Raw genomic sequence first — 14,193 nt, 5'->3', positions numbered from 1 at the left:
GAGTTGATGAGTTCAAACTTGTACAGATTCTTGGTGATTTGTCTGATTTTAGACCACTTGACTTTAATACATTTTAATGGAAAACAGATCTATATAAACCCTAGATATAAGGTTTTGTAAAGAACTTTTTACTTTCATAAGTTTAACATGAAATATTGACTAAATGTCTTTTTTCGATGTTTAAAATAATTTCCTCAAAATAATTCCAAGTGGCATTTTCATTTTTATTCATCATATTCAATTATTTGTGTAGAGTAACAAATGCTTGTGTTAGGTGAAGTGAGATTTTTGATGACAATGTGTAATTTTGAGGAACACATGAATGTGTTAATATTTGCACATTATTATACATCAACACATGTGTTAGCATTTACACATCATTGCACATCTGACACAGTCACTGTGTTAATATCCTTGACACACTTAATGTGTCACAATTAACATGGGTTAATTGTGACACATTGTGTAGCATGTGTTGTCCCAGATTCAACTCATTGATATGTAGGAACTTAACATACACTGTAAAACCCGATAAGTTAATATAACTTAAAATAATTGTTGAAACAGATTACATCGAAAATTTTAAGTGATAATTATTCCATTTTCTAAGTTAAAGAAACATACTTGTTCAAGTAGTTTTTACTAAGTAATTTCTAGTGACACATACTCAATATTTTAAGTTACATAAACTTTCTTACTTACATCATTATTACTAAGTATTTTGTTTTCAGACTACTAATAAAAATCAAGTATAGCTAACCGTAAAATTTTTGTTACTTAACCAGAAAATGTTTCATTTCTTGGTAAAGCTATTTTCACTTTATGTGAACTTAACTTGTTTAAGTTCAACAAAGTTGTACAATCCTCCCTATACTTAAATATTTCACTTGAAATTTTAACTCAAAATTCCATGTGAAGCAACTTAATTTTTTTTTTGAAACTGATTACATCAATTTTATTAAGTAGATTTGACTAAAAAATACAAACATATTTTGAGTAAACATTAAAAACACATTAACACAGATGATTCAAATGCAAGTTACTATTTTATTTAGTAACCAAAAACATTTTACACTGAAATTAGCACGATAACACCTTCAAAAACAGTGCAGGGGCCTTTGGGAAATTACTTTTTTCCCCAAACTATAGAAGTGGACAATATGTATATACCCCTTTAATGGTACATGCCAATTTTTATCATGATATTAATATACAATCGTGGCAAGTTAAAAACATTTTTGTACGTTTCCTGACAAGGAAAGGCAATTGATACCAAAATTATCCAAATATTGCCATAAACCGTTCTGTTCACCAATTTTTCAGTTTGCTTATAATGGCCGCATATTAAAAAGAGTTACATGACAATGAATATTAAGGCAATATCTCTGCTGGTTGACAACTTTCACGTTATACATCAATATCTTGCCCTATACGCTTCCATTCAGTGCAAAAACAGGAACAGTAACATTGAACAATAGTGCAAGGGCCTAACAAAATGGCCTGACAAAAGAACCACATAGTGGACAACCGCATGGTATGGGATCTTACCAGTACAGAATGAGTTTTCTTGAACATTAACACATTCAAAATTGAACAATAAAAATCTTTGAAAAACACATCTCTAAGATGTTTTAAAACAGGAACAAACTACTCCACTGCCAAAAGTTCATTTTTGAGGCTCAAGACCCTGGGTCTCATGTTTCCATCCTCCAGACCCATCAAGACTTTCTGAGTGAAGTCAAAAGTATTTGCCATGTCTTTTGGGTAATTCAGATGCAGTGCATAAATCAGTGCGAAAAGCACTACAAATGCGTCAGCGAATGTGGGAAAATCAATGACTGTTTTACCCTCGAGCACGACCGCAACCTTCTCTGGGCAGAGGTACATGGCATCTGAAGTGGCACTGATCAAGAGCCCAACCGGTAAGTCACCAATGTCTGGTTCAGACTGCGCCACCTGCAGACAACAACAGAAGGGTTACCTTAGGCCCTAGATCCCTCAGCTATTTCTAAAGGGTGATTGCTGAAAAATATATCAGTGGCTTATCAGAAGACAAATAGCAGTAAAAAAAAAAAATTACAATCTATGAATGTGATTTGATTCACCATATGTAACATAAAATAAAAAATAAGCAATTAATCTTTTAGGGGCGAGTGTACATTTTGTTGACACATGGCATAGCAACTATGGCATTTATTAAGATAAACCTGAAACTTGGTAATATTACCATTGCTTCAAGGGCAGGATTTCAGCATTACAAAAAAAAGGTAGCACTATGGAATTTCCATGGTACTGTTTATTTTCATGTAACTATAGATTTGACTAATTTACACTGGAGTTTGCAGTCCAAGTGACAACAGTGAGAAATGGCCGCTTAATATTTAAGCATACTGAAGCAAACTGAAGCTTGGAATAGATCATGAAATTGTATATTTTGGAGAGTATGAATGATTCAGGCAAACAGAAATTGGGCTAGAACCAGTTATTAAGTTATCAAAATTATCAATATCCATACAATATGGTAAATTTGAATGGCATGTACTCAGAATTGTTTTCTCCAAGATGTGGATTTTCATTCATTCACACAGTGGCAGAGGCATTATTTTTGATTAATAAAATGAATAGACATTTATTAATCATGTTCAGTCCAGTTATTTATTATACCTCATTCCAGTCTACAAATCTTTGAATGTGTACTGTGATCGTAACCTTAACCCCCAAGAAAAACATAACATTAATTAAAGCAGGATTTATTGCATATGGAAACATCGTAATTTCAAAGACACCCATGATTGAAAAGCATATTCAACACATGCCTGTTTTCTGATTTGTGTCCATTCTATTCATATGACTATAATTTTAATGGTAATATTCAAACTCTGAAATTTTTCAACTTGTATAATCAGTGATTTACTGGATTAGAGTAACAAAGAAATTTGACTCTTTTATCAAAATAAATATACTGACTTACATCCCATTGCTTGAGAAATCCAGAGTCGTCATCATGCAGATATGCAGGGAGAGCACGGAGAACAGCAGCACGTCTGACATGAACATCAACTTGTTCCTTGGGAGCAAGAACATATTCTTGCCTTACTATGGCTGGTAAACAGCATAGCCACACAACACTATATTAAAACAAATAGCCCTACCAAAATTCTACCAAAGATAAACCAAAATCTACTGTAACATAATTATAAAGCACCAAGAAGCTTAAACAACTTACCTGGAGGTCATACATCTGGAAGATCCGACTGAGGACTTCAGCTGCTTTCCCTGTCCGTGCAGCTTTCCTCCTGAACAAGCGCTGAAGACGTGGGGCATGTCGATCCAACTCAGCATAGAAGCAGTTCTTTAGGTTGATGTTTGAGATTCTGTGAAACTCAGCACAGATCTGCAAAAACATAAAATGACTTAAGTCAGCGTATAGTGTGTGTTCTTTCTGAAAAGGAAAAATAAAAAACAGCAATAAAAAAATGACACTACCAACCCATGTAGGGTATGTTAATCTACATTTGAGTAAAACTATTCATGTCCTCACAGACAAAGTCATGTAAAAGAATTATATGTGATAGATCTGCTCAAATAGGTGTAGTACAAAAAATGTCCTTACTTGTGACTCCATTTTGAGTGCAGGCCAGCGTTCCAGGATCTCATCAACAGGGGGATCATCACTGACGATCTCATTGCGCCGAAGGGCAAAGGTAGTCTGCATTAACTTTCCAATCAGAGAAAGGTTCTTGTCACTCTTCTTCACTTCATCTACAATTTGCAGTCTCAGTCGTTCAAGGCTTGCAGCATTTTCACCTCTTGGGAAATTGGGAAGGAAATTCACTTCTGCCCTCTTCGGTCTTTTGATGTTGGTGTGAGGAGATGGTTTGTTTGGGTTGTTCCGGCTCCTTTTCCCAGAATTTATAGCTACCTCATGAAATCCTGCACAACTCAACTTAGTGCGGAAGTTCCCCATCTTAAACTTTAAACTATTTTTCCAACCATACCATCCCGTCTGAGATCCTGGCTCTTTCAGACAAGGATGCTTAATGACAAGTGCTTCTGCTACCATTGAAACCTCCTTATCATTGGGGTAAGCTTTGAAGCTATGCATCTTGGCAGCAAGAGTCTCAAGAATGTCATGCTTTTGTCCCCTGGACAACTTTAGAGTTTTCCCTGTTCTGTCATATGTAGCATTTCCATCACTAAGTAAGAATTCTACCTCATAGGAAAAAATGGGCACTGGAAAAACATCAGGCCATCTGTTGACCCTGTCTGGAGTCATGGCATGAACACTGTGCATTTTCAAGAACAAAGAAGCCAAATTTTTTCTCAGTTGAGTTTGCAATTCACCAGCGTCATATCCAGAGTCGGGAGGATTACACTCTGGAGCTTCCAGCTCAAGAAAATTCTGAGACGGACCAGCCTCATCAGATTCAACTTGGTTCTGAATGGGTTGGCCGTCAGTTTCTGTCAAGACAATTTCTGTCTTAAAATCTGAGAATTCACAGCCTAGATGATTCCTACTTTTGTGGGCATTAAAGGAGGAATACACATTAGTGCGGTACTGACAATTTTTGAATGGACAATCCACCATCTCGTGTTGTTTTAAATGCATCCTTAAATGACTGAGAAGAGTTTTGTCATTAAAAGGTTCTTTAAATTTACACACAGCACAGACAAATGACACATATCCTTCTTGATTGTCACTTTGCACAAGCGTCTGAGTATGTAACCGGGTTAGGTGAATTTTCAATGCATTTACTGAATGAAATGTGCAGACACAGTTGTCATAGAGACAAGGCAATTGATTGACTGAGGAGACATTGCTATGATGTAAACGATAATGTTCAAGCAACTGTGCCTTTCTATCAAAGAGAGTAGCACAGAGTTTGCACCTCCAAGCCATTGGAAACCAAAATTCTATTTACAACTCTAATATTTAGAGTGAGAACTGGTACGAGCAGAGCATTATAAACATACCAGATTGAAGAATCTGGTATCTGTATCTCAGCCAGTCTTTTGTTGCTTCAATTTCAACCTGAAGAGAGAAGAGATTGAAAAGTGAGATAGGCTGCAATCTTTTTACAAAACCAGAGCAAAGTAATAGAGAAGCATTGAATAATTGTCAGTTACCTTACATTACAGAAATTACATGAAATATGGTGTTTCAGACTTTAATATACAAAACCCAAGGACACCCGAAAAACACTTTGTTCTTTTTGGTCTCAAAAAATTAAGCTATTTATTTTCTCTTTCTTTGCACAATAAGTTGTCTTCCATGTCAAAATCCTAAAAGGTGAGGGCAACATAGAATAAATACATTCAGCAGGTTACTAATGTAATGTTATGTCTTGCTGATGCCTTGATCGTCTAAAGGCTTTTCTGGGTGTAATTTAGCAAAAAATGTAACAGGCTACTTAATATATTTAAACTTTGGCTAAGTAAAAATCCTCATACATTCATAGGAAAAAAAATACAAATGGTTAGAACGGTCCTTTTATCACCAAATAAATATAACAAACAAAAGTCTATACTGGCTCTTAAGTTTAGCAGGCAAATAAGGATGTTGGGTGTTTTTCTTTTTACTTATTATGTTTTCGTCAACACTGCTAATCTTTGGAGGTCAGGTTACTGCACAAACCCTGGACACTGTGCCCTGACCTTGACCATGAGAGTGTTATTTCACACACAAATCACAAGACTAATTTTTTTTAATGATCTCTCCTTACTAAAATACATGACGTGTAGTAAAACGTTCCAGCATTACATCGGGGCAAAAACTGAATGCAAACCATTGCCTTTACTGAAACTTGCCAAAACTTGCCCGATTAAAATGGGGTCGCATGCCGCCAATTTCTGGTTGAGAAAAGAACCAGAAAACTTAAAAAGCCTGCACAAATAAATTAATGCATCACAAACGGTCCGCCTCAACGGGAAACATTAGAATAACTATTATTGTTGTGTACTCTAATAATTAATGTTAACTTTCAGTGTTTTCAACGTTTTAATTGCCTTTCACTCTTTAATTAGGCAGATATGGTTAATAGTTTTTTCAAATGCATGAAGTAACTCTAAGACACGCCAAATATTAGTTACGTTAATTAAACCCCACAAAACACGTATCTAAACTAACGAATAAAATATTAAGGCAACCACGGAAAACCATATGACCGCTTTCATTGCGGCCAGCATGGTAACAGTTAAAGTTAGCAACAATTAGCTGGTCAGGTCGAGAAACTTGCTGCATGCCACAGCACGTTTCGCTTAAAATATCGTCACAAGCAGTCCCACAGCAAGTTTACCAATCTCTCTTTCTTTCGCTTTAGGCTCTAAATATATCTAAAGAACTCACATGCAAAAAACGTTTAAGCAAACTTCTTACCTGTGCACTGCAGGGATGTAGCAGCAGTAATGGCGGACATTTCCACTTTGGCGAAGAGGCACGTACGCACGTGCGTGACGTCACGCGGATTAAGTGATTACTATCAAATTATTTGAGTACAATATATCAAAATCATTAAAGTGGTTAAGTACTGTACACTTAAAATTAAAAATTCGTTGAAATAACTCAAACATTTTGCCTTGTAATAGCTGTTTTTAATTTTTGAGGTAATACAACTCATCATTTTTAATAAGCTTATACTGTTCGGTTTTACAGTGTAGGTTGTGTGGATATTGACACATCCTTGGTAAGAGTGTGGCCTGCACACCTGAATAGACCCCACTAATGTTAGCTGCACTGTTGTATCCCTGCCCCTGACATTTGCTCAGGTCAAATCTGTTACTCTCTATGCTGTCCAGGGTTTTCTTTTGCAGCTCACAGGCCCACTGCTTCCTTGAACCCCAAGAAAGTTCATCAGGATATCTTTCACAATGATGTTTTCATCCCTCTGGATGGTCACATATCTATACACTTGACTCAGCTGGTCTCTGTTGGAAATATCTTCGGTGGTATCCATGACAACAGAAAAAAACAGAGCATTGTTAATTTCTCCTTGAATGTTGCAATGCACCCACTTTGTAATTATGTAAATTATCTTGTTTAGAACAGCAGGACTCAAGTATTAAACAAAACCTTGTGCTCTCTCAACAAGTTCTTTCAGAACCTTTCAGAAGAGTTGTATTATACTGAGAAAGCTCCCACTATTGGCTTGTCCTCCAAAGGCCAAGTTGACCATATGCTCAAGTATCTCTCTCCAGTATTTGGCAGCATTCCTTGCATCCCGCTCCACGTTTGCATTAATTCTCCTGTTTCTCTTCCACTGTTCAGACATGACACATGCTCTGACATGAATCTGAGTTGTGTGTGCATGTGAGTCAATCCTCTCCAACAAGTGTTGTCAGTCTTCATGCATCACTGTAGAAAGGTGCACTTCGGTCTGCAAACCGCCAGCAAGGCTCACAATAGGCACAGTCCAGTGTGCACGAATAACACAGCAATGGGAGTTTGATACCTGCCTTGGTAGTTGTGATGTAATACGTATCAGAAACCCCTGTTTCCTTGCTTTGTGTCTATGGATATGGCCTGGTTGCTAAAATATAGCTCTTGATCTTTGTATCAGGGGCACAGTACCATCATAGAGTCCCCTATCTGTGGGGGAAATCTTTGTAGGACGAGTTTGGCCTCTGAGGCCACGGTGGAAGGGAAATCTCCTTCTGGCTGGGTGTTGCAGCTGGGCTGATACAGCTTTACTTGTGGAGCTAGATGGGAATGGTAAGCTAACATTAGCCTCCAACTGCACATCAACAATGCTAGCATTTGATGAAGCTTGAGTATGAGTAAAAAACCTAATAAATCAAATTTCGGCAGTTAGCAGTTAGCAGTGCACTCATTCTCATCCTGTTCTCTTTCATCCTTCCTCTTTTGAGTGCCACTTTTGTATGGGCTTGCTAAACATTATGGTGGTAATTTATTGTCCTATTTCTGAAGAACACTTGCTTCTTGCTAAAAGGTTGAGAAAAAATTGACGTCCACGTAAGTTATCACAAATGACGGGGATCAAGGTCATTGGACAAATTGGCATGTCCCAGCAAGCCTTCTTTCTTGATAATTTTCAAGAAGAAATCAACTGAATTAAAATAGTGGTCAGGAATAATAATATTTATTTTTAATAAAACATGTTTTGGAACATTTCAATAAGGACAAATAAAAATACATAAAAATAGGCTATGACTAAAAACGGTAAGTATTATACACAAGGTGGGAATGTGATGTATATAGCTATCTCAATTACAAGTAATTTTAGTGTTATTCTTGAATGGTTACTTTAAAGACTGCATGAAACGCTCAATGTGCGAGAGGGCCCACCTACAACAGCAAAGCAGGACAAAATCACCTGTCTACCTGGGGCCCAGACAGCTTCTAGGCTCCAGTGCAGCTGCACTGGTTGCATCGTTGATATTTATGGCAGTGGCATAACAGTTCATACATCTTGTAAACACAGCCAGGACACTGCCAGAACACAATCTAACAATTAAAACTAAAGTTGAAACTTGTCAGTTAAGTTGAATACAGCACGGTGTGTCTGTGTGTGCACTCTAGTAATGATTTACTTTTCAGTGCTTTGGATTTAGGCTTATAACTGGTTTTGTCCATCATGTCAAAGCCTTGTGCCTGTACGAACTGAGTCAGAGTTTGATGTTACTCTAAATTATTCTATAAATCTTTATCCTTCTGACATTTAAAATTAAAGTCAGCCATTTGGGTCATTGGTTCAGCTGTACACTCTAAGCACCGCAATTATGATGGACAAAGCTCTACATTACACTGTAAAAATATATAAGGTTGTTTCAACATGAAGATGTGAGTGATGACTGCCTTAAAATTTAACTGAGCTACTACTGAATAGTAGGTTTAATGTTAAACATGAAGTCAATCAACTGAACTAAAATAATAAAAATAATAAATAATAATAATAATAATAATAATAATAATAATAATAATAATAATAATAATAATAATAATTTAAAATTACATAAGTTGAGTCAGCAACTATTTTTTTTATACTTTTATAGTAAATCTGTTTTATGTGCTCTATGCTGCCTAATCATTATAGCTTTTATAGCACTGATCCTTGTTTTAATGTGACCAAGCAGGGATTTGTTGAGATGAAAAACTCCATTAAAAAAAAAAAAAGTATTTGTTTTGATTTTGGCAGTTGTGCCCAAAAGGCTTGCTGTTTGACTTGCCAGTCACATCCAAAGACTTGAGACTTGACTTGGACTTTTTTAAGGGAGTTTTTCCTTATTTGAATCGAGGGTCTAAGGACAGAGGATGTTGTGTTGCTATACAGACTGTAAAGCCCCTGAGGCAAATTTGTGATTTGTGATGCTGGGACATACAAATAGAATTGACTTGACTTGACTTGAACCAAAAGACTTGAGACCTGGCTTGGACTTGGACCAAATGACTTTAAAAACAGCTGTGGTAGCTACACTACAGTGCATTGTGGTAGTTACAAGCTTCCTTGATGTTTTTCTTGTTCTTTCTTGTGCGATAACATTTCAAAATAGCTTCCACACCTCATTTATAGTCCAGCAATGGCATGCTGGTCCAGGCTATATGCTGTGCAGAGATGGCTTTGCTTTTCATGCAGTGCTCACCTCAAGCCACCGCTGTATTGGTGGCTGTGTTCGCCCTCCATAGGTGATACAATTTCCAATTCATTAAGCCACATTTTGTTTGAGAGGGCCAGCAAATTAAAGTGCCGGATGTTGTGTTTTTTCACCTTCTCTCCATCCTCCATCTCTGTGTATCTTTCTCTTCTTTTGCACAGCTGAGAGTTGCAGCAAGCATGACTTTGTCTCCGAACCTCTAATATACAGCCTGGGTCCTCTGTGCTCTCCACTGTGTGTGTGTGTGTGTGTGTGTGTGTGTGTGTGTGTGTGTGTGTGTGTGTGTGTGTGTGTGTGTGTGTGTGCCAAAGAAAGTCGCCCAACTCAGTTCTTTCAATTCATTAACTCCCTACTAACATACTGTGCTAAAACAAGCAGCTACCAACATACTGTGCTAAAACAAACAGAAGAGCCGCTTGTTTACTGTGTGACAGTACATAACAGGCTTTAACTAACAATCTGATTCTGCAAATAAGCATTCTATCTTTCCCATTCTGTATATATTTTTACTATACACCTTGTGAATTGGTTGTTGGCAGTAAGGCAAATTTCAGGCTCAACTCTGCTTTAATTATCTCTTTCTTGTTTCTTATCTTGTTTTCTTGCATTATCTTCTTGTATCTTGCAATGCTATTTCTGTACAACTTTCAAATTACTGTATTAAATCTGTACATTTAAAACATGGCATTTAGGATAATGGCTACTTTTTTGAGTCAGATACAGTATGTATCAGGTTATAGTATAATAAAAAAAACATAAAACACATACTTGTGGGTTGTGCTGTTGTAACAACAAAGGGTTACCTAAATTGAATAAATGCATTCATGTTAGTCCCATATGTATTTGGACCAATGTCACTGGGAAATCCAAAAGAAATAATCTTGTTTCACCTTTTTCAGGTTCAGATCTAGAGTATATTCAAAGATTTATTGCTGTCTTCCGCATTTTATACAGCATGCCCCTATGCTTCAGGTAAGAATAATCTTTTTAATATCACCTCCAGCTCTCTTTTCACCGTCCCACCATTTCCCTCAATAAATTTGTACAAACCACCCAATTCAGAAACCCAAACAATCTGGCTCAAAGTTCCACAGGGAGAGGGCAGGCAATATAGTGAGAACATAAACTCACAGCTATGTTTTTTTTTTTCTATTTCTCTGTCTACAAAACCTTCTTTGTCTTTAGACAGAAAGAGCCACACAAAGTCTTACTAAAAATTGAGCATGTAACACACTGCATTTTAATATTTGCATTTTCATCAACAAACCCAAACTCTGGGGTCTTGTTAGACAGCCAATTCCTCGCCAGGGCCTTCAGCAGCTTCACCACAGGAGTCTCCCTCAACAGTAGGCATTGATGGAATTTTGTTGCTGCAGTTCAACAGCGAAGGCGGTAGCAGACAGGCATTTTACTAAAGTGGATAGAGAGGAAGAGGATGCTGGTGCCACCACAATGTCTCTCTATGAAATGAAAGTCAGGTCTAGCCAGCACCGGGCTTTGGCGGAGGACACCTCACCTAATAAAGTTCTGAGAAAGGAGGACATGAAAGATAGAGAGGGAGAGAAACAAAGGAAGCGTGAGGCCAAGGGAAAGTGAGCACTCTGGGAAAGAGACCGACAGACCAGAACATGCAAGGAAGCAGAGCTGAGACAGAAAGAGAAAAGAGCCCGCAGGGAAAGAGAGAGACAGAAAATAAAGAGTCTACATTTAATCCAGGCATTTTCTATTTTGAATCATACTGCTTTTGTGAAATGTAATGATTTTTTGATCATTTAGATTTATACTTTTTTTTCTGGATCTATTTTTTTGTCTTTCCATTGGTAGACTTTCTGGTTAATCACAAATGCCATAGTTTAGCTGTCGAACTTTTCCAACAACTTTTCAATAACAGAGCTGAAAGATAAGCCGGTCACATTGGTGATTGTATTAACTGTTATCTAGCTGTTAACACCATTGGAGAGCAAACATACTTAGTGCAATATTCTCTATCTGGTCCTTGCTGATGCGGACTACACAGTTTGTACCCGTTGTGCCTATTTGTGTGTCTGGGTGTGTTTGTGGATATGACCACATTTATGCAGAGTGTGTGCAAACACACGAACAGATAAGCGGGTGATTCAGTGAGAGTGGGTATGAGACTAATTATCCATTAATAAAACCACTGGCTTAATTACTCACACAGATATTTATCTTGTCTGAAGCAAAAATCAGTAGTGGACAAATCTGCACAAGGTCAGTTACGTACTGTAGCAACTCTAGACTACAGTACATTCTATCCACAGTATCTATCTATCTATCTATCTATCTATCTATCTATCTATCTATCTATCTATCTATCTATCTATTATGGCCTTGTAAAGTTGATATGGCTAACTTGTTCATCAAAACTATCGACTGTTTACCCACTAAGCAGACATGGGAAACATTAGAACGGCGTTTTCGCCACACCGCCTAATTTGGTTTGAATGCAGCCTTACGCTACACTTTTAGATCCTGATAGTTTTACCTTTGTTTTAACAAAGATTTTAGTTATCAGACATTTGGATCTTAAGTTATAAGTTTCCTGGTCAGGATAGCCTGCCTCAAGTGGATTTGCTGTTAGCATAACCCGCTTTGTTTCTAGCATAGGAGCTAGCTAGCCAACGGGGACTGCAGATAATATCACCACTGGGGAGTGGAGGGAAGAAATCATGGCTATCTAAGCTGCTTGTTGTCAATGGCGCCTTAATGCACAGGCCTCACAAGACATGAACTTAAAAAAACAAAAAAAACAAAAAAAAGAACACAGTAAACACGATGTAGGAGAATAAAAACTACCTGTGATGTGGGGGCAGACGTGATGAAGAGTGAATGCCCTTGTGGCAGCGCAGTACTAAACAGCATCAAAAGTTTTCATCCAGCTCGATGGCTACCTGCATTTGCTTGTCAAAGTAAAGACATCAAAAAGGACTTCAAAAATATCATATGGACTTGGAGGAGGACTTTGTGGCAGAAGTGATTCAGGATTCGTTGCAGTTGAACTGCTCAAACTCTTGAGGTGAAGAAAATTGTACTATGGATTGCTCTATGGCTTTTCCTTACCATTCTCGTCATCAACGCAAGTGGAGAGCGATCTTTCTCTAAACTTTCCTTTGTTAAAAGTAGACTGCAGTCAACTATGCAGCAAGAAAAAATGGGTCACCTCACCATAATGTCCACTGAGCATGACAGACACAATCAAGGAATTTGGAGCAAAGAAGATCAGAAGAAAGCACTTACTGAAAAACATGGCAAGAAATAAAGGATTTCTGTCTAAACAAGATACAGAAAAACTAGTTCATGCATTTATTTTCAGCAGACTAGACTATTGTAATGGTGTCTTCATAGGTCTTAGTAAAAAAATCAGATAGCTGCAGCTCATCTCATACACCAGTCCTTACATCATTGCACTGGCTTCCTGTTTGTCAAAGGATAGGTTTTAAATCCTATTACTTGTCTATAAAGCATTAAATGGTCTTGGGCCTAAATACATCTCTGATTGTACGTTATGAAGCATCCAGACCCCTCGGGTCATCTGGGACAGGTTTAAATCAAATCAAATCAAATCAAATCAAATCAAATCAAATCAAATCAAATCAAATCAAAGAGATGACCAAAGTTGACCAAAGTGCTGCACAGTAAAATAACAACAATAAAATAAAAATAACATGGTAACAGCAAAAGAGGAGTAGAGATAACATAACAATGCTATCCCATAAGCATACACAAATAAAGAATTAATAGTGAAACATAAAGCTTTAAGGACACTCAAATAAAACAAATAATGTGAAGAGTCATGCACTGTGGCTCTTTAGGAAGCTCTCCACATCTACTCTGAACCTGTTGGAGTATGTGTTATAAGGTGTTTTAGTGCTAGAGATATAGTACTCTACTGGTTTCGCATTCATACATTTGTTTTTCTACATACAGCATTAATCTCCTTGCAGCAGCCATTCTGATCCTCCGTGGGCATTATCTTGCATTCTACAGGTGCATCTGTACAAGTACAGTTTAATGCAGTGTGACTAAAGATTGTCAATTATATGAGTTTTAAATTCTATATTATGAACAATTGTACAGTTATCTGAACAGATTAGAGCATATTCTGTTGCTCAGTTTGTGTGTAGCTATGATGACATTCAGCAATCCACATGTAAAACAGTGAGAAGACCTGCAGATATGTGTAGTTGAATGAAACTGACAATCATGTTAAATTTTACTTTAGTGTAGTCTAATATTGATTATGGCAGGCGTTCTTGTACCTATATTAATAATATAATATGCAAAAAACAACCTGGCATGATGGCTGCTAGTTTGATCTGTGACTATATAGACAAAACTATCTGGTAAAGTGACAAAATATGTTTTCTATGTTATTTACTGTTAGCCCAGCTTTATTTGGCTAATGTTAGGTTATGCTAGACAGTATTGCTAACTTATAAATAGAAGAAAAAAATTACCACTCTGTTGCAGACTGAGCATAACAAGGTTGATTCTCAGGTAGGTCAGTGTCCTCTGGCTCAGAATTGGATTCTGGCTCTGGTGGCTCAAACATGCAGGGATGTG

General features: G+C 37.2%; 1 protein-coding gene across 3 annotated transcripts; it reads right to left on the bottom strand.

Annotated features, from left to right (window-relative positions):
• Positions 1 to 1,182: 1,182 nt before the first annotated feature.
• LOC121898030 lies at positions 1,183 to 6,602 on the bottom strand. 3 transcript variants are annotated; one of them, XM_042413089.1, is made up of 6 exons: positions 6,377 to 6,602; positions 4,975 to 5,032; positions 3,614 to 3,718; positions 3,227 to 3,394; positions 2,972 to 3,067; positions 1,183 to 1,956 (listed from the first exon to the last, which is right to left on the bottom strand). In XM_042413089.1, the coding sequence occupies exons 3-6, from the start codon at positions 3,713 to 3,715 to the stop codon at positions 1,648 to 1,650; spliced, it is 675 nt and encodes a 224-aa protein (XP_042269023.1). In that variant the 5' UTR covers positions 3,716 to 3,718; positions 4,975 to 5,032; positions 6,377 to 6,602; the 3' UTR covers positions 1,183 to 1,647. The 3 variants fall into 3 exon arrangements, with proteins under 3 accessions (XP_042269023.1, XP_042268953.1, XP_042268873.1); XM_042413019.1 differs by lacking the exon at positions 6,377 to 6,602 and having other exon boundaries at positions 4,975 to 5,961; XM_042412939.1 differs by lacking the exons at positions 4,975 to 5,032; positions 6,377 to 6,602 and having other exon boundaries at positions 3,614 to 4,277.
• Between the last annotated feature and the right edge of the window lie 7,591 nt (positions 6,603 to 14,193).

The sequence above is a fragment of the Thunnus maccoyii genome, chromosome 1 (assembly GCF_910596095.1).
Source record: "Thunnus maccoyii chromosome 1, fThuMac1.1, whole genome shotgun sequence".
Taxonomy (NCBI): Eukaryota; Metazoa; Chordata; class Actinopteri; order Scombriformes; family Scombridae; genus Thunnus; species Thunnus maccoyii.
Note: the sequence above shows the minus strand (reverse complement) of the source record. Positions and strands in the feature narration are given on the sequence as shown.

What these genes read in the sequence shown, in the direction of transcription:
- LOC121898030 (XM_042412939.1), bottom strand. Translation starts at nt 4,276, where the DNA reads ATGACTCCAGACAGGGTCAACAGATGGCCTGATGTTTTTCCAGTGCCC. An exon ending in CACTCAAAATGGAGTCACAA is followed by an intron (nt 3,395 to 3,613) that starts GTAAGGACATTT and finishes ATGTTTTTGCAG; the next exon opens with ATCTGTGCTGAGTTTCACAG. An exon ending in GATTTCTCAAGCAATGGGAT is followed by an intron (nt 1,957 to 2,971) that starts GTAAGTCAGTAT and finishes TGTTGTCTGCAG; the next exon opens with GTGGCGCAGTCTGAACCAGA.